This window comes from Tyto alba, unplaced genomic scaffold (assembly GCF_018691265.1).
Source record: "Tyto alba isolate M040663 unplaced genomic scaffold, T.alba_DEE_v4.0 Super-Scaffold_41, whole genome shotgun sequence".
NCBI lineage: Eukaryota > Metazoa > Chordata > Aves > Strigiformes > Tytonidae > Tyto > Tyto alba.
Window position 1 is genome coordinate 2,690,195 of NW_024881317.1, and position 25,338 is coordinate 2,715,532.

Genomic DNA, 25,338 nt, shown 5'->3' on the forward strand with positions numbered 1-25,338 from the left:
CAAAAAAAACATTCCCAGTAGGAATTAGTCACTTTTATGTTTATTTTAAACAAACATTTACCCAGTAACAACATCCACTCCAATAAACACTTCACACAATGATCTTCCATACTAACATTTCCATGGTTTCGAACTCGTTAAAGAAGCACTATCCTCAAATAGTTGTCAACCAAGCATTAGGAATTTTACATTTTCTGTAACCTTCAGTCCAATGCAATAACATGTTTTTAATTCTCACAGCCATCCCATGATACTCTTCCCCCCTCCAAAGACAGAATGAGGAGGATTGAAGCAGCACAGAAGATTTTACGATCCCCATTATGGTGATGCAAATCCATCACACTGGAAAAGAGAATTCTCTTCCTGAATATAATGTGTGCTAGTAGCACCCTGTGATCATAATTAAAGCCAGATCCCTGTTCCCCTCATCTCCCAGATGAGATCACACACAGAGAAGGTTGGCCCCTCTTAGTTTGGCACATTCGGGGTGACCCTGAACTTCCAAGGATGGAGGGCTGATCTGGCATGGCTTTCAAAGAACCAAAATAGGAAGAAATGTTTTTAAAATTTCATGGTAAGTAACCATCTTACTAATCTTATTAGGTTAAATAAATTGAATGCATGCACACAAACTCCCCAAGTCAAATATATTCCACTGTTGCTAAGAGCTTTTGAGAAGGAAAATTAATTAAAAAGTGCTATTTATTTTTAGCAACTGATTCAACAATAGGCTTGTGCATAAGTTCTAGATTCTCTAAAATAGAGAATATACAATCAAATAATAAATTTATTTCTCAAATTAAAGAAAAACAATATCCTGTTGTCCTGATCAGCATTTGATATCTCCCAGTACTCAAGACAAAAATCCAACTAGAGAAAGTAATTGCCTTCTGCCTTAACTTATCCTTTGGAAGTTTTCATTACCATTTATATGTGTAAAGAGAAAAGTTAGAATGCAAAGTTTTATTATTTGAGGACTAAAATCTAAAACTCTTATGAGAAGTACATAAATACATATTTGATCATGTATTTTTGTAAAAAACACACCCACATACACCACACAATTAAAAATACACCAACAGAAAAAAACCTATATAAATCTCTTGTATAACCGGTCTGCATTTCTGGACAGCTGTCTCTGAGGAGATAACGATATATTAACAAAGATTTCATACAGAAAAAAACCTCCCCCCATCTCCCCGAGGACTAGCTCCAATCCTGGATGAGGCTGAATACAATTCAATCGCCTAGTGTCAGCTGCAACCTTCACTGTGTCTTTCTGAAGCAGACTCTAAGCCTTTTTGCCTGTTAAATACCTGCTGCTAAGCAAAGTTACGCACTGATTTTGAATTTCTGTACCTAAAAATATCAAACACTCAAATCTTCAAGTTTCATGCCTTTTCCACCTCCAACTTTTTGTTCATATTCATACTTATGTTTTGTTCCTCACTGCTAAAAATAAGAATCCTGACTGGCAGTAATTCAAAGAGATGTACAAAAAAGACAATGGAGATTCTCATCTAAACTTTTATCCAAAACTTCCACCTAATGATCTGCATTAAGCCAACAGATTAATGGCTTAATTAAGACTACAATTTTAATCATCCACCTTCTCATTCTATTTCATACCTTACTGATCAATTGTTCTGTGTGTAAAATCTTGTATCCAGTCTGACTTAGACCCGACTCAGCACCGAAACACCAGATTTCATACTGCCTTCTCTGAAACTGAAGAGTTGTCTACTGTCAGATATATCATTCCCTGCTTAGGAACCTGCAAACCCTGATCACTCCTGTTAATTTTCTCATTGGCAAATAAGTTGAGATTCTTTAGGCCTTCTATTTCTACCTGTAATTATATACCCCCATCTCTCTTTTGGCATGCACTAACGCACCTACTCTTTTAGCAATTGCAGATGTGCACATTTGTGACATTTAATAATCTATTCTGAAACAATGTCCAGACAGTCATTTTTAACATCTATTTTCCTATTTTCTATTATTCTTTTCAACTCTGAGAAACTAACTTCTTTATAATTCCCAACAGTCACTTGTATTTTGGTGTATGCACACCTTCTATTCAGCTAGCACGTGCTTAAAAACTGGATCATGATCACTTGTTCCTAGGCAACCATCGATTTCTTCTAAAAATTTCCGTAACAGAAGACCAGAGAAGCATTAAAACAATCACATTTTTCCAGAAAAAAAAAATAAGGTTTCTCTCCAAATAAATGTTTTTCAGAGAAAAATAAAAAGCTGTTCAGGTTTATTGTATTTAATATTAATAAAAACTTCCCCTACCAAGCAAGCAAGGCAAAAACTTTGACCTTTAATTACAGAAAATTTACTTTCAGTGTTTGGTTCCATATGGCTAGAGAAAGGCAAACAGATGTCGAGAAGAGTGTGTACTCTTCTATTAAAATGAAACACATTTAAAAATATTTTTGGCATTAAAAAATTTGTATAAGATCCTTCTGGGCTTGTTCACTCCCTATGCACTATTCTGTATGTTTGCATTTTGCGTAAAATTTGAAAAAAAGGAGACAAAATATGGATTTGTCTAAATAAGAATAAGCTACTTTCTCATTATCATAGCTACTAAGGACTACACAGCTGTAGTATCTGAGTGATCTTGCTGCATAAAAATAAAACTAAATCCAAACGAGAACAAGTGTCTAAGTAACAGAATCGGGTAAATATTTTTAAATAAATCAAAAAGGACCACAGATAAAAGAGAAGCAATTGGGAGGCTACAGTTGTACAGCTTCAACTTCTACAGTAGATACTGCAGAAGGGGATAAAACAGATCATATCAATCCCAGCCTCAGATTTGCAGAGTAAATCCAAAACACGGTATTTGATTATTTATTCACGCAGAAAGGTCTATTTTGTACACTTAAGTCCTGTTGAGACTCAGGCTTTGCATTAATGGTCTCTCAATAACTTCTAGCTAACACATATTTATATGTACTTACCATATGTTCCATGCAAATGCTGATTTCTCCATCACTGTAAAAAGCTCCATAAAAGCCCACTATGTATGGAGAGTTGCACTCATGTAGAACTTGCAGCTCACGAATGATCTGGTTTCGAATAGCCGGCTTGATCTCTAGATGAATTAACTGCAAAATAACCCACTCTTATTATTTTCTTGGTGGCAGAGTGCCATTCAGAAAGAACGGGCTGTTCAGAGAGGTTTTCAATACCTAGCTGGGTAAGGCCCTGAGCAGCCTGCTCTCATCTCACATTTGATTGCTCTGAGCAGGAGGCTGGACTACATGACCTCCCGAGGCCCCTTCCAACCAGAAGTCATTATTCTATGATTTAACTGTAAAATAATCCATTCTTATTTTCTTAGTGGCAAAGGGAAAGGAAAACACTACAATGGAGCACCAGAAAGTTGCAACATCAGTGCCCATGAAAGATACTAGATTTAGAGAAAAAAAAAAAAAAAGTGAAGTTGAAGTCATCCCTAAAATAAACCGTATTATATAAACCAACAGATGTGCTGCATGTTACCAAAGCATTCTGCCTCCACATCATCTCTAAGCAAGACAACCTCCAAACCCCTTCAGCAATCTCCTGTTAAAATTGGCCAGAACTCCCCTATTTTGGCTAGGTGTTAATGACAAAGGGCTATTAAGGCATAATCTATTAAAACCACTGACAAAGTAACATGTAGGACACTAACTTTTAAAAATTAATAATAAATCAGTAGCAACATTTCATGGCATTACAAAAAGTTGCAAGGAAGTCCAGACAGCTATGCAGCAAGTTTACCAATGGGACCTTTGTTAAAGAGGATACATTTTCATTTTTGAAAATTACAGGAGTAATAGCAACATTCCAAATGAGTTTATTTTTTAGTTCAATTAAAAATTTGACCAGAAGAAACTTTCACCAGCATCTATTACAAAACAGAAGAGATTGTATAGTTTCCCCAACTCCAAAGGACAACAAAAATGTAGCATTTTATCAAGAATTCAAATTCTGATTATGACAGGAAAGTAAAATAAATTGTTAAAACTCCTCAAACATTCCATTTCAATAACACTGTTTTGAGATGCTCGTTATGCCATAAGAGATTATTCAAGACAAGTTTATGCCGCAAAAGGTGGGATTTCCATCTCTCTCCACAAAATACTTATCCATCAGAAACTTTTTGTTCCAGCACATTTTCTTCACTTATCTGCTTTTTATGCATAGTTCAGAAACTGAAACTCTTTATGTTGAAGAAAATCCATGAACAAATGTCTAAAGGAAATGTGTCAAAGACACTGACTCAGAAGCAGCTGCTGAAAAATAGCTGCACAGGTGTTGGTAAAGCATTAGTGGAAGAAATGAGCTGAGCCTCAAATGAAAAAAATCCCCAAACAGTATCTAAATGTAAGGGGGAGACTACATAAAATACTGTGTTCCGCTAGACTGTTTGTCTCATACAAAACGGGTGTATTACTTTTGTGTGAGGTAAGATTAAGAGACATTAAAGGAAATCAAATTTTAGTCAGTATATGAAAGAAAAGTTGCAGTTCAGAAAACATCTCAGTTGTATCAAATATTAATGAAGGGGACAAAATTTCCTGTTAAACCCACAGTAGGTAGAAAAAAAAAAAATCAATTAGATTGATTTAACTCAAGGAAACCTCAGTGATTTGTGTATTTTGTCATTCTCACACCTCAGAAGCGGGCATTTTTCTTTGCTGCTCTCCAAACTGTCAGTGTACTGAGCACAGTTATTCTTAAAATCAGTACATGCACGTTTTCCTTTAATGTTGCTGAAGATGAGAGTGTACTCTTCCTAAAAGAAGAAAGAATAAAAACCTGAGGTCTTTCAACTTCTCAATTTTAAAAAAATGACGTTTCCAGTGTAGTGTAATAATGGGACCTGGGATTTGAGTGCGACCTGTGTTTTTTCCTTCCCAAAGGTTAGGTTATGTTTCCCATGAACAACAGTAGCCTGCCTGCCATCTCGCCCACTGCACTACAACAGCACATCTCCTGACACTGCCTCGTAACAAGTGCTACCCGCACAAGGAACTTCGCTCCTGGAAGGAGGAAGCATGAGGTACCCAAACAGAAACAATCAGGTAGTATCACAGATGCATTTCCCTTACTTTATCTGGTTCCCAGGAACATTGAAAGTGAAAGCTCCTCACATAAACAAAATGGGAATTAAAATATCCAGCTATTTCCATTGAAAAAAAATAAATCTCAATTCTCTTACAAACTAGGTCACAATTGCTATTGGCTGTAAAGCATAAAGCTGAATCACTGAAAAATACTATCGCCAGAAGGACAAGTACTTTTTTGCGCAGAAGCCACCTGCACCCCATGATGCAGCCATAAAACAGGAGATGTCACTGTATTCCAATACATTCACTCATTCTCAGTTTTTTGAGTTCTCATCTTTTCCAGTATCATCCAGAAGCCCTTTTCTGGTCTGCAGCTGTGAAGGAAGATCTTAGGACAGGTGACAGCTTTTCCATTCCCCTAACATATGGCCCAAAATGCAGGATATTGTCACTTTTCCCTAGTTTATACCTTTCAGTAACTTCTTTTAGGCCTTCTACTCATGAGTGAATGTACCACATCTTCTTTGAAAGATACATACCCAGCTGAAAAAATTGTATTTGTCAAAATGGGGTGGGGGGAGAGAAGAAAAAAAGGGGGAATGAATGCCTATCCTTTCGTCACTAACATAGCACCTATTTTTCAAAAACTGGGAAGTTTAGGATAAAAAGTAGAAAAGATTGCACTTCTTTGAAACACATCAACTTCTCTGAAAGCTGGTATTAAAAAGTCTTTTTTTTCAACCCCACTTATTTCTCTGAATGAAGTCACTGTATTTCAGAGACAACTTGATAAAAATTATCCCTAAATTCCTATTCTTGAGGCACTCACCTTTCTTGCCATTATGAGACCAGATGGCTTGTGAGATACTTTGAAGACCACACCACCATTTCCTGCTCCCAGCTCACTGATCTTCTCAAAGTCATCATCCTTCAGCTCTCCAACTTTTTGTTTCTGGGTAAGGAAAGCTTCAAGGCGCTTTCGTTGCTGTTCATCCAACTCTAGTTCTTCCAACTTCTTCTGAAGTGCTTCCAAATTTGTCCTGTACAACAGAGAAAGAACAGCTCGATTATTAAGCTGTGTGAGCTCACCCAGCAGTGTTGTAAGAGGAAGAGCAATAGAGCACTCAAGTCAGCAATTAAATTTACTACATTTTTGCACCTATACACATTATCTAGAAGGACCCAACTTGTACAGTCATTCCCATGGCTGTGAGACGTATATATTATCTGAACTCTGATTTAAGTAAACAGTATCCCGGATAAAACAATGACAAACACAAACAGAAGATACCAAGTTTCCCCATCTTTGAGGTTCTGTCTGAATTCATGCATGTTAAGTTTCCCTACCTACAGGAGTGCCTTAATGACTCAGCATTTATGATCAGAAATCTCATGAATCACAGCACATCACGCTATTTTTAGTTTCGCCTTTTCAAGGATTGTGTTGTAATTTCCTACAGTTTGTCTAAATGTTTTATCTACTGATTTTCACACAACTATATAATTAACAATCCATTCAGATGCTTCTTATTTAGATATCAGTAAAAAGTTATCAAGCACAAACAAACATGCATTAAAAACACAGAAGTCTTTTTTTTTTTTTTCCCCCTCCTTTTAGTTTAACTGGGAAAAAGAAACAGCCCAAAGGTTTTAAGCTTACTTTTTCTTTTGTTGAAGGGCACATCTACTGGAGACTTAAGTTTAACAACATTAAGCAATATAAAACAGAAATACAGAACTTTAAACAATAGTTACATTTGGGACTACAGACAAAAGCTCCGTTTCCCAGGAAAATTCTTAACTTCATATCCTATGAAAATATCTCATTCCTATAATATGACAACTTAAAAGCTTATTAAAATTTCTTGCATCTAACTGCCACAATAAGTTGCTGCAAGAGTAAATATTTAAAAGCAAGTAACTGTTTTGCTTAGCCAAATTTAATGCACTGTTCTCAAGGAATATAGAGTTGTTAGGATGAAAAATTTGGAACAGAATCTACTTCTTCAGAGCCTAAATAACTTCCCATAAAAAAAAAAAAATTCACCGGGCATCAAGAAAACTATTTATACTCATCACTTCATAAAATGTCCACGTTCAAAGAGACATTCTCTGAATGTGCTGTTACGGTGCTGGTCAACTGAGAGGATACAAGGTTGATTCCCCAAGAAGCAATGACAAATAAGCCTGACTCAACAGAAAGACATAATTATAGGATGAAACCCTGAACTCATTCATTAGAAAGGCTGCACTTCCAGGCAGGATAACAATCTTTGAGTAAGGTTTAATTGAGGCAAATAAAAATAAAAGAAATATTCACAGCTCTTCCTTACTACACAATCACTCTGAAAGTTTAAGTGATGACGCACTCCCACTTCATTTATCTGATTAAATATGTTAGACAGGATGCAATTGTTAAGCTAACTTGGGAAGTGATAATGCTTAGAAGAAATAGAGGAAATATAATGAGACCTTTGATGGAAAGGGGAGTTCTGTTCAGTCTGTTATTTTGCCATTCTGTCCAAGCATAAGACTACCAGAAAACACTTGCAAACAAGTTGCACAGAACACTCACCCTGGGCAAACATAATTTGGCAACACTGCTGAAAACCAGAACAGTCTTACCTAGTACATTTTGATGTACTTATTCTACTTAGTTATACTAACATAACTGCCTCTATCTTAGCATAAAAATAATTTTATCCTCATGCAGATACTTCATTTTCAGGCTATCCTGCAAAGAGAAACATACTCTTCTGTCCTCATACCATATTCTATACCAGTATAATTGTACTAGAACGTAATCACACAACAAATATCCTAGAGTATCCACAATGAGAAATTTCCATGTGTAGATAAGCATGGCTTACAGGAATACTCAAATTAATCTGACTTACAGCCTCTGTTTTAAAGATGAACCATCAGGAAAGAGACACATTTTTGAAATTTAATTTGTAAAATGCAAATCAGAAAGCAGATTAATCACTGGATTATACTTTTTTTTCCCCCCTCAAATCCCAGACTGAAGTCCAAGTAATGTGTGTCTCTTCTAGAACACAGCTGAACTAGCTCTTCTCACACTATGATTGCAGGACAAAAACTGGAGCAGAAGCAAGCACCTCTTGCTTCCCTACAATAAACTCCAGAACAATGAATGCTGGACACAAACTCTGTATTTTACCCTAGAAGATTACTGTTGTGAGAAGATGTAACTCGTGTTTTTCAAAGATACACTGACAAACCCTGACAGTATGGCACTGAAACACTCAGAGTGGTTCATTCTTGTAGTGGGCTGGAACAGTAAACTTTCTACACTCACTTGACATACATAAAATTGGTACTTTTTTTATTAGGCAATATATTAAACATTGGTATTTTTTGGAATTCTAATATAGGAATTCTAATATATTCTATAAAACCCTACACAGCTAGCAGCAATGGAGAATAGAGGTCCCTGGTATTTTGGGGGTCACTTACCAAAACAGTATCCTTCAATATTTCTTTACATTAGAAGCAGAGCAACGTTATAGGTCACATTCAGTCATTAAAAATAAACTTCTTCACAGTGCCTTTTACCTGCTTTTACCCTGCGCTTGTATCAAAATCACAACTGCCCATAAAACATGGCCTACTAAGCATATTAAATTAATGAGGCAGTTTTACTGGATGTGACTTTTGCAGGGACAGATCTATTATCCTGTATCACTGCTTTGAAGAAGTCAGGACCAGATAGACAAGAGCTCAGCATCCACTACTTCTATCTCTCTCTGAAAAGAAGCCAAGGCAATTTAAAGTACACAACAGAATTTGAAATAACATCCAAATTTAACAGCAACAGTTTTGTTGAATTAAGTTAAATGTCTTTAAAATACAAATATATCAAGCTCCTAAATGTCACATTTTAGTATTAAATGCCCTCTTAATACATAGGGCCAGATTTTCAGGAGCTCAGCAAGCAACACCTTTATCTCTCTCTGAAGCCTGCATATGGATTTAACTGCAAATGGAACCAAGCTCTGCACCAAAAAATCTGACCATAACAGAAAATTTGAGCTTCCTTTGAAAAATCTAGTCCAGTAAACCACAGCAACAAATGATCTTCATCTTTATTTACAATTTTTGAGATGGAACTTTCTGTCATTTTAGGGGGTTACTGAAGAAGGCAGGGGTGCTCTTTTGGAAAAATAATGAAACTAGAGACACAGAAACAGGATGCAACAAGGCTTTTCTCACTCTGTTTTGAAGAAAACAATTACTGTTTTTCTCTCAAGCAGAAGGGGTTTTCTGGGTTTAGAGACAACGCAGAAATGCTTGAGTGCATGACTTAGAGCAGACAAAATGCTAATGAAATGAAACATTGTCATGCTGATGTTTAATAACAAAAAAATGCTAGAATAGCATTTATCACATCTAGGTTAGTCTAATGTACTTCTCTATAAAGCTTTTCAAAAAAAAAAAAAACCAACACAAACAACATTGCTCTTTTCAAACTCAATAAACTTAGCATTCACTTAAATACAGGCACTTCCTTGCTTGACAGTACAAATTATTGTTGGGGTCCTTGCTCAAACACTAGTCAGAAGATTCCAAAGGCTCTCATAGATGGAAAAGTGTTGGTCCCATGAACCTCAGCACATCAGGTGTCTCCATCTAAAATGTGGCCATCAGCAAATTTACCAGAATGTTTTTACCTCTACGGGTAAAGCCTTCATTACTTGCAGCGATGTGCAAGACAATGACAGCAATTAAGTTCTCAAATCTCACTTGAATATTTCAGGACCAGTTCTCTAACTGTAAAGTAAATGAATCTGAAGACTTTTTGTGAAAGATATTAACCCAATAAATGTACCATCAGAGTTAGTACTCAGAATGTAACTATAAATAACATCTCCAGTTAGTTTTATGATAATTCAATGACAGACATTAAGACAGAATTGATTTTTTTCATTCTGGTCTTTTGCTTGAAGCACTAAATATTATTTGCTTTCAAAGGTAAATAGATACATTTAAAAAAAAATAGGAGTATTTGTGTAATCAAAACTGGTGGTGGCAATCTGCCCTAGGTATTTCTAGTAGACAGGACTTCGATAGTTTTAGTTTTGGACTTAACTACTATAAGAATACTATCCCCTGACCAGTAAAACTATGACTGTGATCTGGACCCTCACCATATAAAAGCTTCACAGTTGCAGTGCAAAGTACATACAGAAACAGGTGGAGAAGTAAATCAATACATATGAAGTTTTACTAATGAAACTAAACCAACACATACAAAATACAGAACAAGGACTACTTAAGTCAGTTGTTCATCACTAGGACACCATGAAAATGTTAAGAAAGCTTTGGTGGCTAAAAGTAGCAGCGTGCTAGTGTGCTCACGCCTGCCTCCAGAAGGAGCACTTAAGTAGTTACTTAATCTTATATAAAACTTTTATTCAGAGACAAAGATTCCTATTAAAATTCATCACCATTACCTGCTGCAGTCTTGGAGTTGTTTTTTCACTGTCAAAGCGCTATGCCTTTGCCAGAGTTCCATCAAAGCAGGAAATCATCAAATCACCTCAGCGCTTCACCGTTCCAAGCACTACTCTAAAGCAATAGGTTATCATTGAATTTATTGCTATCAGTTTTAAAGCCAAGCACATACTAACCATACCGCACTAGGGAAAGAATCCAGCTTTTGTAATGTGATCATCTGAATGAAGCCACAGGGAGGTCACTGCTGTTTTCTCCATGTGTTAAAGAAACAGTGTAGTTTCACAGAACACCATCAATAAATATCTTCTTACTCAGGTAGCAGAAATGGGTAACGATGCCGTACAGCTAGCAGACAATACCCCTGTAGAAAGTGTAGTGTCTTAACTGCTGGACTTCAGATACAATTATTTTAAGATCTCTCTCTTCCAGACTAAATGGAAAGTTTAAAAAAATATACACTCCGGGCAAATTTTTGGGGGAGTCGATTATTTGCCTCCCCTCTCCAAGTGCAGCACCAGGTGCTCCAGAGGGGAAATGATCTCTGCCCACACATGATCAGGTAGGATTGTTCCTGTTATGTCAGCATTACTTCTTCCTTTTTGTACGCAAGGAATTATGCTGACAGTGCAGTGTCCTCTAGTCATGTGGCACTTTTGTAACCTCGTAAGTTTAACTAGAACGCAAAACCAAAGTTAATCAGAGTGTGGTCTCCTACCAAATACACACACCCACACACCCAACCTCCTCACCAAACAGTGACCCTCTGATGTGCGCAGAGAAACTTCACCTCTGTTACTGTCAATTCACACTTTGCAAAAATCCCCATTTTGGAGGTCAGAAGACAACTGCAATCTGACATGCTGCGGGAACCCCCATTCACCCCTTCTGCAGCCACTTGGTGGAACATCACAGATGCGAGACAGGTCTTCTGAGGAGAATCACACCATGGGACACCGGGAGGTTTTCAGACTCAATGCCACCTCACCTGGGTGGAAGCTCATCTAAGACCTTCAGAATTGTCTCACCTACCCCAGGATCTCACCTCCTGACAATGGCCAAAAACGGATGCTTCTAGAAAAAGTGTGCTGGCTGGCAACAACAACAAAAGAAAGTAAGCACACAGCAACACCTCTGGTGCTGGACTATACGTTCTGCTCTCTGCTTCCCAGAGATACACACGATCTTACCCACAAATTCCTCAGTGGGCAAGATATGTCACAAATGCACCATGTCACCAGGCTAGGAGGTCACTTTTTGAGCCTATCATACTGTTCCCTTAAGCTTTGGTTGTAGGTTTTTTCAGACTAACTTCCTTTTTAAACATCAAACCCCCCGTAATTTATAACCACTGTAAACATGTGCGTGTCACACACAGGTGGGCACTGTAGGTACACATTAGTGAGTTAGAGGATACTGAGCAAACCTGTATTTCCTACAGGCAGGCTGGGCAGGGAGGAATAACAGACTCCGCAGAGTGCTCTCAGCCTATATACACAAAGATGGGCAGAAAGCAAGGAGAGACTTCTCAATTCATGCTTTTGAGGGCAGCTATCCTAGCACTGAAGAAAGCACTCCTGGAAGAGATGCATTAACATTTTAGAGCCTACTTGCTCTACTTGAACCAGTAAAGAGAAGAGAAATGCTGCCTTTAGTCTGCTAGTACATAACGTCATAACAAAAACAGAAAATAGATCCTTATTCTTAATTGATATTCATAATACTCCAAAGCCTTAAGAATTTTTTGTAATTCACTGTAGTGATAAGTTAATCATATACTCAACCCTAAGGGCTACATTAAAGCTGTACTCAACACTGAAGTCTGAAGTAGAGAGAGAAGGAAAAAATGTGGTAGAGGAAAAAAGTCTGACACAGTCTTTAACAGTAATTTGTCAAATAGTTGTTCAAAGTTATTACTATCAGTTTTGCAAGCTGAACAATTAGCATGAGTGAAAGCATAAAGAAGTACATTCACTTTCAGATCTACTGTCACATGAGGATACAGGCTTGGGGGCTGTTTTGCAGAACACTGACAGTAATGCTTTCCCCAAGCCTACACAACTGTCAATTTAGAGAAGAAAGTAGGCAGTTCACTACATAATTTCCATGAACAACCTCAATCAGGGAGCTGAAATAAAGCATTAGGAACATGAAGACATTCTGCAGTTCTGAAAAGACAGACTACTATTTTGCATGAGTGTACCAAACCCAGGCAATAAGACAAATTTTTATTTAACTTTTCCTTTAACAAAGAACCGTTCACAGAACAACATGGATGATAAAAGTAATTACAGTAGTCTCATCGCTTACTGCACGGGTGTCTCTGTCTGGGCAAACTCCAGGGCAGCCTCAATAAAACTTGCAGTTAAAACAACTCAAGAAGACACAAACTCGCTCTAAGTGCAAAGGAGTCTTGTTTTGGAAGAATTCACCATTTTTCAGTTCCCGCTTATTTTCGTTTCTTGCATCATATTGGAGGTCCTTCATGAACTACCCTTACCTTTAGGTGGGATATATGATTTCCCAGCACCCCTACTCATTTCTAGCATGAATTTTAACAACTGAAAATATCTTTCCACTTTCACAATGCAACAGATACGGCAGGGTGTATTTTGAGGTTCAATACTGCCAGAAGAAAATTACCCAGTAAGAATAAGAGGCAGACAATTTGATTAAAATCCATTCTTTAGTAAAAGGTATGTAAAAAAAACCCTACTAGAAAATTATTGTTCTGTCCAAAGGAAAGTATCCAGCTAGACCAGTGTAGGAATTCTCATTTTTCTAGAGCTGAAAGGCATGTATTTTAAAGAAGAAAATAAACAATACAACTTTAGGTCTCCTGTTGAGTCTCCAACCAAATGGGACAACTTAACTTCAAAAACTCTTTATAGGCTAAGCCGTTGGGTAGGAATCTTTTGTTTTAAACTTCCTCCCTTTTGCTTTAGCCTAACCACTATCCCGTCAAATATTTCAGGCTATTTTTTTCTTAAATAAACCGAAGCATGCCAAATAACACGTTTGAACTGAGGATCGAGTTCTCCAAAGAGTAAAGGCACAGATGTGAGCAGTGGCATAAATGGACTGAAAGCCAGTTCATGCCCTGGGTGCCTCATCCTAACAGATTTTTTTGCTACTGTTCCAGCCACCACTTGGCTTTCCAGCCCTTGATCCTGGGTGGCAGCCGTAGCTGCCAGCAAGGCTCAGGCACCCCTTCCGCATGCTTAGCTCTGTGGCTAAACAATGCAACTGGTAGTTAGGTTTGGGTTTTTGTCAGTTAAAAGACTTCCTCAGAACTTACTGGAGTGTTGAATTCAGTGTTTCCCACAAATAAACTTTGCCTTCTCAAGAAATTCAAGAGCTGAATCTCCAGATCCAAGTTCTTGATCTCCCTTTTGTATATATATGTGCAACTACCATGGATTTTTCCCAGCCAGCATGCTGTGGTTTAAGCCCAGCCGGGAACTAAGCACCACACAGCCACTCAATCACTCCCCACCCCACAGGGGGCTGGGGGGAAGAATCAGAAAATAAAAAGGTAAAACTTGTGAGTTGAGATAAAAACAGTTTAATAGCTAAAATATTTATAATAATAATAATGGAAAAGGATATAAGAAAAAGAGCAAAAAATAAAACTGAAGGTAAAAGAAAGAAACCAACACCCAAGTGATGCACAAGGCAATTGCTCACCACCCGCTGATGAATGCCCAGCCAGGCCCCGAGCAGCGATCCCCCCTTCCCGGCCAACTCCCCCAGTTTCTATGCTGAGCATGACGTTCTATGGTATGGAATATCCCTTTGGCTAGTTGGGGCCAGCTCTCCTGGCCACGCTCCCTCCCAGCTCCTTGGGCACCTGCTCGCTGGCAGAGCATGGGAAATTAAAAAATCTTTAACTTAGGATAAGCGCTACTTAGCAACAACTAAAACATCAGTGTGTTATCAGCATTATTCTCACACTAAATCCAGAACACACTGTTCCAGCTACTAAAAGAAAATTAACTCTACCTCAGCCAAAACCAGGGCACAACACTACACGAAATTAGAAGAAAAGAACAACAGGGCAATCAACACTTCTTTATGGACAGAAAAAAAGAACTTATTTACCTGGCATTTAAAACACAACATACAGAATAAACAGAAATTATAAAATTCTGATCATCAGGCGACACAGGTATTTACACAAGTCCTGCTTTTCCATTGTTTTACGTCTCTGAACTATAAGCTAAACTTAATGATAAAAACAAAAGATAAATATGTGCAATAGTAATGGTAACAGTATCTTCACAACTCACTCGTGGTAGATAGACAGCCTTTGAGAGACATTACAATAATAAAAGAGATGAAGTTACAGTATCAGTTTACAAGGCTAGTGAAAAGAAAAAAAAGGCAGGCTTAGAACTGAGACACCTTCTATGCAAGAGCTGAGCAAGGAGCACAGAAGCACAAACTTCATCAAGAGCTGCAGTTAACACATCAGAGACTGGGAAAGAAAATTGCCAGAATGTGCAGATGAAAACATACAAAACCACCCGTAACTGGGATTCAGAGAAAGCCATGGATGGAAGGTTTAAATCCTTGCCTATATTTCAACTGGATGGATTGCACAACACGGAACATTAGCCACTATAGCCATTTAGTCTATAGTGTATGTATAGACTGTACCAATACATACAGAAATATCACACATAAATGCACACACATATCTATATCCAGACAGAATGTTTTTTCCACAAAAATGCATTCTGCAATTGTTATATTTGCTACATTAAATCTGCTGACTCATCTTCCCACCACATTGAAAAGAAGTTCTAGAAAAGCACAGAACAATGCTGAGTTGTGCAAAACCCTGAAAGAAAGAAGAGTTGCCAGGAAGTTTCAATGGTTTGTTTTAAAAACCTTTAAGTAGATGTTTAAGATGATACTTGTTCATCCAACAAATCACACACTGCTGGAATATCTCTGTCCCAGTTCTCAGGCTGTTAAAGTAAAATAATCTGCTTCCATTCTTACTGCGTTTGCATGTGTCACCCAGTCAGGGACACCACTTCACACTTCCTTCTGCTGGATTCCTGCAAAGCAACTTAATCCAGGTGAAAGACCACGTCCCCAGCTGTCAGCAGGGAGAAGTTATGCTGGAATTCACCCTCCTCTTGTTCAGACAAGTCTCAGGATGACAACGTCTTCTCAACAGATGTTTGCAAAGAGATACTCAGCAGTGAATTAGTCTTTCCCAGTTGTTCAATTCCTGTGGGCATTAACTGGCAGAAAGCCTGGCACATTCGTTCCAAAGTATAATCAACATTTTGTCTAAGTAATATTGAACATATATCAAATCAGAAATAATGCAATTGCTAATTTCTAGCAACACATAAGTAAGTCTTCAGAAACACAATTCCATTGCTTCCTTTAAAAAAATGTAAATGTCTTTGGAAGAAAGAACCTTCTCCCCAAAAATTCAGCAAGCTAGACACTGATGTTGCCAACAAAATTGCTTCCTCAAAGAGACATTTCTGTGTTTTGGCAGTGGAATCTGTACACTTTATAAAGCCCAGTCAATCCCCAGGGCAATGATGGGAGAGCAAATGCAGCTGTAAAAATGGTAACAGAGTCAAGAAGAGGGGGGGGAAGCTTTCTTTACTGGAAAATTTATAACTTAATAATTTAAAGGGAAGATGTAGGTTTACTGTACGTAAAAGAAAGTTCTTTCCTCAATGTTCCACCCATATACATTACAAGATTTAGTCCCTATCCACTCAAATAACCGGCCAATGTATTTACTGTCTAAATTCCCCACAGTTTCCATGGGCTTTTTGTTTGGTTGGCTGGGTTTTTTGTTTGGTTGTTGTTTGGTTGATTGTTTTTTTTAAACTAGTGCTAAAGCAAAGACCCTTTGCCCAGATTAACAACAGTAGCACTGTTATTACGTCCAATAAATAATTCAACTACGTTCTAGGTTTACCTTGTCCCTTTCAATCCTTTTTTTTAAGCCTTCTTCGGCTACTATATAACACTGGGAATTCTCACAGGTAATCTGTTCCTCTTGAGACAGAGACCTGAGACTATTCAATTAAAAGATGAGCTGCTCGGAAATTGTTGTAATTACTGAATTTCAACATCTCTCAATAGTATCTCTCAGCCTCTGAGTATACTGTCATTTAATCCTGCAAAAGCCTGGGCAAATGCAAGGTCCTGCCCATGGGTCGGGGCAATCCCCAGCACAAATCCAGGCTGGGCGAGGAATGGCTGGAGAGCAGCCCCAAGGAGAAGGACTGAGGGGGATGAGTGGCTGGAAAAGTGCCTTGTGAGCCAGCACCGTGAGCTCGCAGCCCAGAACCCACCCGTGCCCTGGGCTGCAGCCAGAGCAGGGGGGGCAGCAGGGCCAGGGAGGAGATTCTCCCCCTCTGCTCCGCTCTGGGGAGACCCCCCTGCAGTGCTGGGGCCAGCTCGGGGGCCCCCAACAGCAGAAGGACCCGGAGCTGCTCGAGCGGGGCCAGAGGAGGCCACGGAGATGCTGGGGGGGCTGGAGCAGCTCCCCTGGGGGGCCGGGCTGAGAGAGTTGGGGGGTTCAGCCTGGAGAAGAGAAGGGAGACTTTGTTGTTCTCTTTCCATATATAGGGGGCTTATAAGATGGAGAAAGACTTATTATCGAGGTCTATAGGACAAGGGACAATAGTTTTGAACTGAGAGAGTGTAGGTTTAGATAAGCTATAGGGAAGATGAGGATGGTGAGGTGCTGGCCCAGGGTGCCCAGAGCAGCTGTGGCTGCCCCCTCCCTGGAAGGGTTCAAGGCCAGGTTGGATGGGGCTGGGAGCACCCTGGGCTGGGGGAAGGGGGCCCTGCCCGGGGCAGGGGGGTGGGACTGGGTGGGCTTTAAGGTCCCTGCCAACCCAAACCATTCCAGGATTCCCACCAAAGCAGGTGGCTTTGCCTTATTCTGCCACTAGCCATTCATTCCCAGAGTAACCAATTCAGGTAACAGATCTGTTTAAAAATTAACTAAAAATATTGCAAATTTTCAGGCAGTTTATTTCCCTGATAAATTTTACCATGGGGCTACATCAATGCTGTTGCAAGCACAAGAGGACAGTCCTCTGAAAACTCATCTGGGCCTCTGTGGTGGGTAAATTCTCAGCTAGGTCAGCATGCACATCTGACTCACTGTAAGAGTTGATACAAGAAAAGAAGCATCAGGAAGACAAGGACACAGCAAGGAGAGGACAGGACTTCTGAAGAAGCAGGATCTTGCACATGCTTAATTGTGAAATCACACCTTTGTAACTATCTGCAAAATTGGTGTTGTAAAGGACAGAAAAGTGATTATATCCATATTTACAGTCCACACAGTCCATACCTTTCATCTCACTGAAATGCAACATTTATTTTTTACACCCAGCTTTTATTTAACTGTCCTAAACTGGCTTAGGCTTTTTAAAAAAAGACAACATCACAATAACTAAAGTATGCCTCCAGTACTGTCATTATGCTTAAATGTAATTTTAAGTATATAACAAGACTTGTTTTTTACTGTCACCTCAGTACTAAGTGTCTTAAAATCTTTCCTACACCCATAATTGTAAACTAAAAGCTGCCTATTAAGTAAGAACAGCACAGGTCAATTTGCCACTTGTATTTATTTCTGTACTAGTTGTGTGCACTTACTTAGCTGTAAGGTTTTTTCAGCACATGCATCCAGAAATAATATAGAAAGTTAGTAAGGTGATGCAGGCTCCTACCTTCCACTATTTTATTACAGCAGATCACGTGGTTCTATTAGCTCCTTAAGTATTATTAAAATGCTATTTCTAATTCAATGAAGGACTATGCCAGGCTCATGCACATTTAAGTAGAATGCTATGAGTATGTTTTAATCTAAATTTGGAAGATTTTGTGAATAACAAAAAGCTCAGTTTTCTTGGCATTACCTAGCACTTATGATTGCCTGCCTAAAACACATTCTCTTACACCACATGTATTTGTAAGCCTGGTTAATCCTTTATTAGTGGGGGACAAAAAAGAAATAGAAGTTTCTGGTTTATTTTTCTTAAAAATATTTACAAGCTTGCAGTAATTCCACATACATATTCAATGCAACTGCAATCTGGCTAGATCAGGTATAAAATTGCAGGACCTAATCTTCCAGAACAGAATACTCCACACAGGCACAAAGCACCCCTGAGGTCAAAGGGATTCCATAGAGGGGCTGCCCCTCCTCAGAGACTTTGTGATTTTAAAAACAAAGAAAAAAAATCCCCCCAATTCAATCTTGCAATTTTCATGTATTTCAATATCTTTGTCAAGGGAACTTCACTTTGGTCTTTGTAGGAGTAGAAAGGCAGATTACCTCCCATCACTGCAGTGGGGTTTGGTTTTTTGGTTTTTAAGTTTGCATTGAAAAACATGAGGATTGGAAGATTTACAGTAAGCAAGCAGCTATTTAGTTTGCAAATTATAATATAAATTAAAGTTCATACCACTTTTGCATAACTGCTAAATTGTTCTTTGACTACCAAGCACAGGCAGTTGTACTCAGAGGTCATGCCAGCTATTTGGGGGGGCTTCCTTAAATTGAATTTAAACAGAATAAACATCAAGAAAAAGATGAAGAATTAATACAGCAGTTCTTAACCTATGACTGGAATTTGCCAGTCATCCAATTCTACAAAACTACTCTTTGGTTTGAACAGTTCCAAGGCACAGAAGTACTATAATTAAAACTTTTTTAAAAGAAAACCCAGAACATGTGCATAAGGACCACCAGTAACAGCATCATGCCTGATGACCAGTGTCCAGTCATAGTTTGCCTCAGACATTCTTTTAGGCCATGCCCTTATTAAAAAAAAAAAAAAAAAAAAAAATCACAAGCAACAAACCATTCCTAAGGTGGTAAAGGCCTATAGACAGTACCTTCTTAAATTCCTCTCAAACACCTAGCTCTTTACAGCATATTAAAACAAGATGCAAATACCCTTGTCTGATTTTTTTTGTTTACATTTTTATCTAATTAAACATAAAACAGAAGCGTTCGTTCATACTGTCCTTAGTCCTCTTCAGCAAGAATATACTCCTACTCTGCCCACTCTAGCTCATATTACATCTCAGATGTAACATAGCTTGGCCCTGTCTTCCCAGAGCACAGATAATTGCTTAAGCTCGATTTGGGAGATATCAGTTGTTGCTAAAACACATAAGCAGTTTGTGTATTTTGGAATTCTTTAAACAGATTGGAGGGAGGGGGGAAAGACATTTCAATCCCAACCACCTTTTCAATGTGAATGCTTATAAAACAGAGCCAGTGGCACTCAACTTCTTTAAAAAATTGTTTCCATTTTTATATTTAATCAAAGTTCCAGGCACTTCCAGAATTTCAAAGTATAATACCAGAGGAAGTTAGAGGCAAGATGTCCTTATTTACTCAGTCAAGGTAAAAAGAAAGGCTTTAGAGCAGTTAGTTTACAGACATATCCAAGTGTAACTGATGTACAGGAAAAGCAATCAGAAAGTGTCTCTTCTGTAATTAGAAGTTTTAAGCAGTGACAAACATTAATACACATTCTTAACTGCAGCAGTCATCTCTTCTATGACAGATATATTTAATAAAAAAATAATTATAACACTCATTTGGTGGCTCACTAGATCGTTGTGCTCCATGACAAAATATGTTGTCTTGACTATTTCATGTTTTCAAGTAAGCACTTTTAAAATATACTGTCAATATCACCTACATTGTATGTCAGGACATTCTATCTCATTAAACATAATTTAGGTTCTCAAGGCACAGGTGTAATAATTTTTTTCTTTACGTATACTTCTTGACCTTCTAGCACTTTAATAAATTTTAAAGCACTTTCCTTGAGATCAGTGGAACACTTCAAAACTCATTATGCAGTCTAACTTACAGACAACAGGCTTTTATGAATACCAAAACCATTTTTTTGGGGTTTGGTTTTTTGGTTTGGTTTTGGTTTTTTTTTTTTTTTGGGGGGGGGGGGGGGGTTGTTTTTTTTTTTTTTACAAAAATTATATTACAAGGCTGTAACTACAGAACTCTTGCATTTTGTGCCACCTCAGTCAAAAGCACCTTAAGTAGCTTAATCATGTTTAGAAACTTATTTTGAAATTTAAAAAAATGATCAAGCATCTACTTGGATCCCATTAAATATCAATTTTAAGAAGCCAAAGCAGTTGATAATCAGTAAAAATCTGACATGCCCATAATGTATTTAATAGCATCAGCTGTTTAGGTATTCAGTGACGAGCCACTGTAAGATTTAATGTGTCAAAGAAAGCAGAGACCAAAGTTGGGGAACTTAGGTACCCTAATTGTGTTCTGCTATGTGAGAGTACAGGTAGATGGCCGTTTGTTGTTATGTGTTCTCCCAGGAAAAGAAACAACAAAAGAAACACTTAAAATATGTACCTCAATGTAAATCCCTACATGAGACAAACCAGTGGAACTTCTGTTTCAGCATGGTTTGCACATACCATCATACATGCCCTTACCTGGCATTTAGGGCACTGCCTACAGCAAGCTAAATAACTAGTTGCACCTTTTCTTCACTGGCATTTCATATCAAATTAACTTTCTCATTATAAATGACCCTTCCTTCTGCTTACTTTTTTTTGTAAAGATGCAATTTAAAAATGACATGAAGCAACTTTCTTTTCATCTTAACAAAAACCTTGTAATACAGAAAGTGGCATTATCTTGAAAACTATCCTCCTGCTTCCTTGCAGAGCTTCTACTTCATGTTCTGGGTCTATCTGGATTTAGAGAAACACAACAACAGTCAGATTTTCAAAGGGAGTCAGAAGTGTAAAAGTAACAGACAGTGGAGATCTTTTTCTTGTTTCTTTTGGTCATTACGACAGTAAACTACCCCAACACATTCAGTCAAAAGAAGTATGCCTTTCATTAATTTCCTTTCAGGTTTTTCTTCTCTGTTTTCTCTGCAAAATCTCTGCACAGGTATAACTGCAGCTCCAAAACTACCAGAATTAAATAAAACCTGCAGCCGGCCAATGTCATCTTGGTTTCATTCTGCTGATCTGAAGCAACACAGAGCTCGAGAACAGAAGCACAGGTTCAACTCTCCCTGTGCAATTGCTTCTCAGCGGGAAGTGTCTGAAACAGAAGCGAAGCTCAGAGCATAGGAGAATCTTTTATTAAGTTGTATCTATCATCCAGCAGGATAGCTAAGGATATGGAAGGCCCTGATGAGAACCACAACATCCTCTACAAATAAAGTAATCACTACAAATAACAAAACTGTTGTCAGAGAAAAACATTGTAAAATTTTCATTAAAATATTCGGTATACATAAATTTAAATTACAAGCACCGTAACTCTCCTTTAGATCACCTTGCCAGGGAAAAGAAAAAAGGGATGGGAGGTGAGAGGGGAAGAAGAGTCATGCAAGTGGGAACCAGGCCTCATTATGCCCACTTCATAAAGCCCTACACCTCACACTAAGTTTTTTCTTACTCTAGTCAATGAATTCCTACCGCCAAATAAGGATGAAGACAGAAGACAAGACATGAATAGAAAGCAGGACATCCTGAATCATCCAGCCCCTTCTTTCACTTCCTCCCTTTCCCCTTCCTTTCTACCAGGAAGTCGAAGTATCATATGTACTCATTCCTAAAAGTATTAGACTTCAGTATTTTAAAACTAGCAAGAGATTCTGGGGGTCAAATACCCATCAGAATGTTAGAGAATCTTCCACCTCTGACAGCTAGAAAGTTTCTGAATGTACAGCTCCCCATAGCCAATAAATAACTCTTCCATTTTGTGCCAACATTGCCTTTGGGCCTAAATAACTTGCTTCCTTATGGATGTTTAGGTTCTTCATGCCTTTACAGACAGCAACTATATCACCTCACTCTCAAGCTTCATTTTACTTAGCTAAGCAATGTGAGCTCTTCTCATTCTTTCTCTTGAGATGTCCTCTTCTCTGAAAAAGAACCGGGAAGTATCCAGATCGTTTGCAAAATGACAGGTTTGTATATGGTGGAAGTAAATAAGTAACAGGAGACTCACATAGCCAAAATTCCATTATAACAGGAACAAAGCTTTAGCAAGTGTAAATATGGTAGTCCACAGATGCACAGCATACTTGAAATACTTGACAATGTGTACAGGCTGACAAACACCTCTACTATTGATTTCAAGCAGTAACCAAAGGGGAGGAAAAAAGCACAGAGCAGGAGAGGAAAAAAAAAGAAACAATCTTACAGATAAAGGAAAAAAACAGAAGTTTTCAATTTAATTCCCAAAACATTTGCAAATTCTGATGCAACTACCCTTTGCTATTTAAAATCTCTCACAATGAGGATTTAGTATTAGCAGGATGAGGGGATATTTCCACAATGAATTAGTTCTGGCTGTTTACAGGACAACAGGTTGCTGGGTTTACTCTCACTAAGGTACTTTTTAAAAAAATACTTGCCACATCTTTGAACCTGGCAAAAGCTGGGTATAAGGTCATATATACAACAAAGAGCAGAAGTCTAGGAGACACCCATACCAAACAAATTAACACACAAAATAGAAAGCAAAGCAAGATAATCACTAGTGTAAACAAGACTTGACACTCCCATGAGTCTCAGAAGTTTCCAAACAAGTAAATGGTTATCAGACATGTAAAACCAATTTAAAATTAGTGACATTTCTTGAGTAAAGAAATACAGTATTTATGATATTGCGTGTTTGGTGATTAACTTAAGGGACTAAAATCAGCAAGTGATAGGTATATCAAATTTATTCTACAAAACCAGACTAATATGCAACAGGGATCCCTGAAGACTAAATCAATATATCCTCAACTACCTTAAAGGAGGGGGGGGGGGGGGGGCAGGGAAGTGGAAATCAACTGGAAACCACTATACAGGTAACTATAAAAATAATATTTTCCCCCTACCAATCCAGAACAAAACCTGCATAACATCCAGATCATAACGCATAGATACAATCAGGAACTTCTGCCAAAGAATAGTTTTTAAACAGCTCATCTCTCAGTTAATCATCAAAAGAGTTTGCTAGAAATGTCACAGCTGGAGCTACTAGACATTGATTTTATTTTTTGTTTTTCAGATGTAGTTAAACAAGGTCTGAGCCATCTGAAAATGTGGCAACAACGATACACACAGAGCACTTGAAAGTCCAACCTGTATTGTCTCACATCCCGTCTGTCAGTGTGGTACATAAGCATATCAGAACTCAGTTTACATATCCAAGAGAAAACTGAGCTGACCATACAGGGATAGGAATCTGTTCTACCAAGACACATCTTTGTTTCAAGGCTCAGTTAACAGCTAGCCCATCACCTTAATCTAAAAATTAAGTGGTGAGCACAGACCTGTTAGTCTCAAAGAAAAACCTTTTCTACCACCTCATTACTTCAGGTGCTGACACTGTACTTGTGTAACTGAAGCCACAGAAGCTCAACAGAGGCTTCATAAGCAACATGTAACAACCCGGTGTTCAGTCTTTTTTCTCCCCCTGCGAGTGTAGCCATGATTAGCTTTAGACCTACCTTTCACACATTTATACAGAGTAATGTTTGTATTACACACAGGGAAGCTCTGAAGTATTTTCTCCGAACACACACACTGATGCATCTAGCGTAACGTGCTAATGAGTGACAAACAGATTTACTGAAACTACAGTTAGTTTGGTTTAAAGCCAAGGACGAGGTGAAAAAACAAAACACCTTTTTTACAAATTTGTGATTTTCAGTACAATTTCTCCCACACACACATTTATGGAATATGCTACTGTAGGATTTGGCACTTAGTAGCTAATTATATAACCTAAGAATTCAGCAGATACCATTATGGACTACGAGCAGAGAGTTATACAAGTTTTCCTCTATTTTTTCCCCACCTCGCATATCTGACAGAAGTTTGTTTACTGCCAAAGACACCAACCACTTATTCCGCTGAGGAGACTCTCAGCAGCCGCCGCGCAGGGGGCACACACCCGCAGGAATCGAGAACTCTTGATTTTTTTTTTTTTTTTTTTTTTTTCCTGGAAACCGGGCCGTGCCGGTTTTAAAGCCAGACAATTTAAGGAGAAACTCTAACCCTGGAGCGGCTGGTGCCCCTTCACCGCCGCGGATCCCCGCTTTTCCCGGGGCACAGCGGCGGGGGCCGGCCCCGGGCGGCCTCCCCAGCGCTCCGGGCGGCGGGAAGGCGGCGGCCGCGCCCCTCGCCACCACCTCCGAGACACCGCCGAGAGCGGGCAGCCCCGGCGGAGCCCCGGCCACCCCCAACCGCCCGCACTCACTCTGCGGAGCTGGTCCCGTTGACGGCGGATCCATCCGGAGCGGGGTTGAGCTGAATCGGCCCGGGCTTCTTTTTCGGCATTTTCGCCCCCCGGACGGCGCTGAGGGTAACGGAGGGAGAAGCCCCGGCGCCGCTCCGGCCAGGTTCGAGGGACTTCCTGCGGCGGAGCAAAGTTGGAGGCTCCCCTCACCGCCGGCGCCCCCGCGAGCTGCGGGCAGCCTCCTCAGAGGGAAGGCGGCAGCAGTGCCGCCTGCGGACCCGCGCCGCGCCGCCCCTCCCGCCCGGCGCCGGCCTCCCCCACCCCAGCAGCGCCCAGCTCCCTCCCCACAGCTCCCGACGGGGAAAACTGCCCGGGCTCAAAATGTGCCCTTCTCGGGGACTGCGCCTGCGCGCACGGCCCCGGCCCACCCGAAGCGCAAGCGCGGCGGGCGGGCGCATGCGCAGCGAGGGGCAGCGAAGCCGTCGTGAAGTCCTGCCCTCACTGCGCTCTGCCCGCAGCTGCGGGGCTCGC

At 39.3% G+C, this 25,338-nt stretch overlaps 1 protein-coding gene across 1 annotated transcript in view; it reads right to left on the minus strand.

Annotated features, from left to right (window-relative positions):
- MAP2K1 (mitogen-activated protein kinase kinase 1) overlaps positions 1-25,129 on the minus strand; it is a 41,823-nt gene extending 16,694 nt beyond the window's left edge. Inside the window, exons 1-3 of the mRNA XM_032994247.2 lie at positions 24,829-25,129; positions 5,902-6,112; positions 2,976-3,122 (exon numbers count right to left, since the gene is read on the minus strand). Of these exons, the coding sequence (XP_032850138.2) occupies positions 2,976-3,122; positions 5,902-6,112; positions 24,829-24,908 (438 nt within the window). The 5' untranslated portion in view covers positions 24,909-25,129. The remainder of the gene's footprint in view (positions 1-2,975; positions 3,123-5,901; positions 6,113-24,828) is intronic.
- Positions 25,130-25,338: the final 209 nt, after the last annotated feature.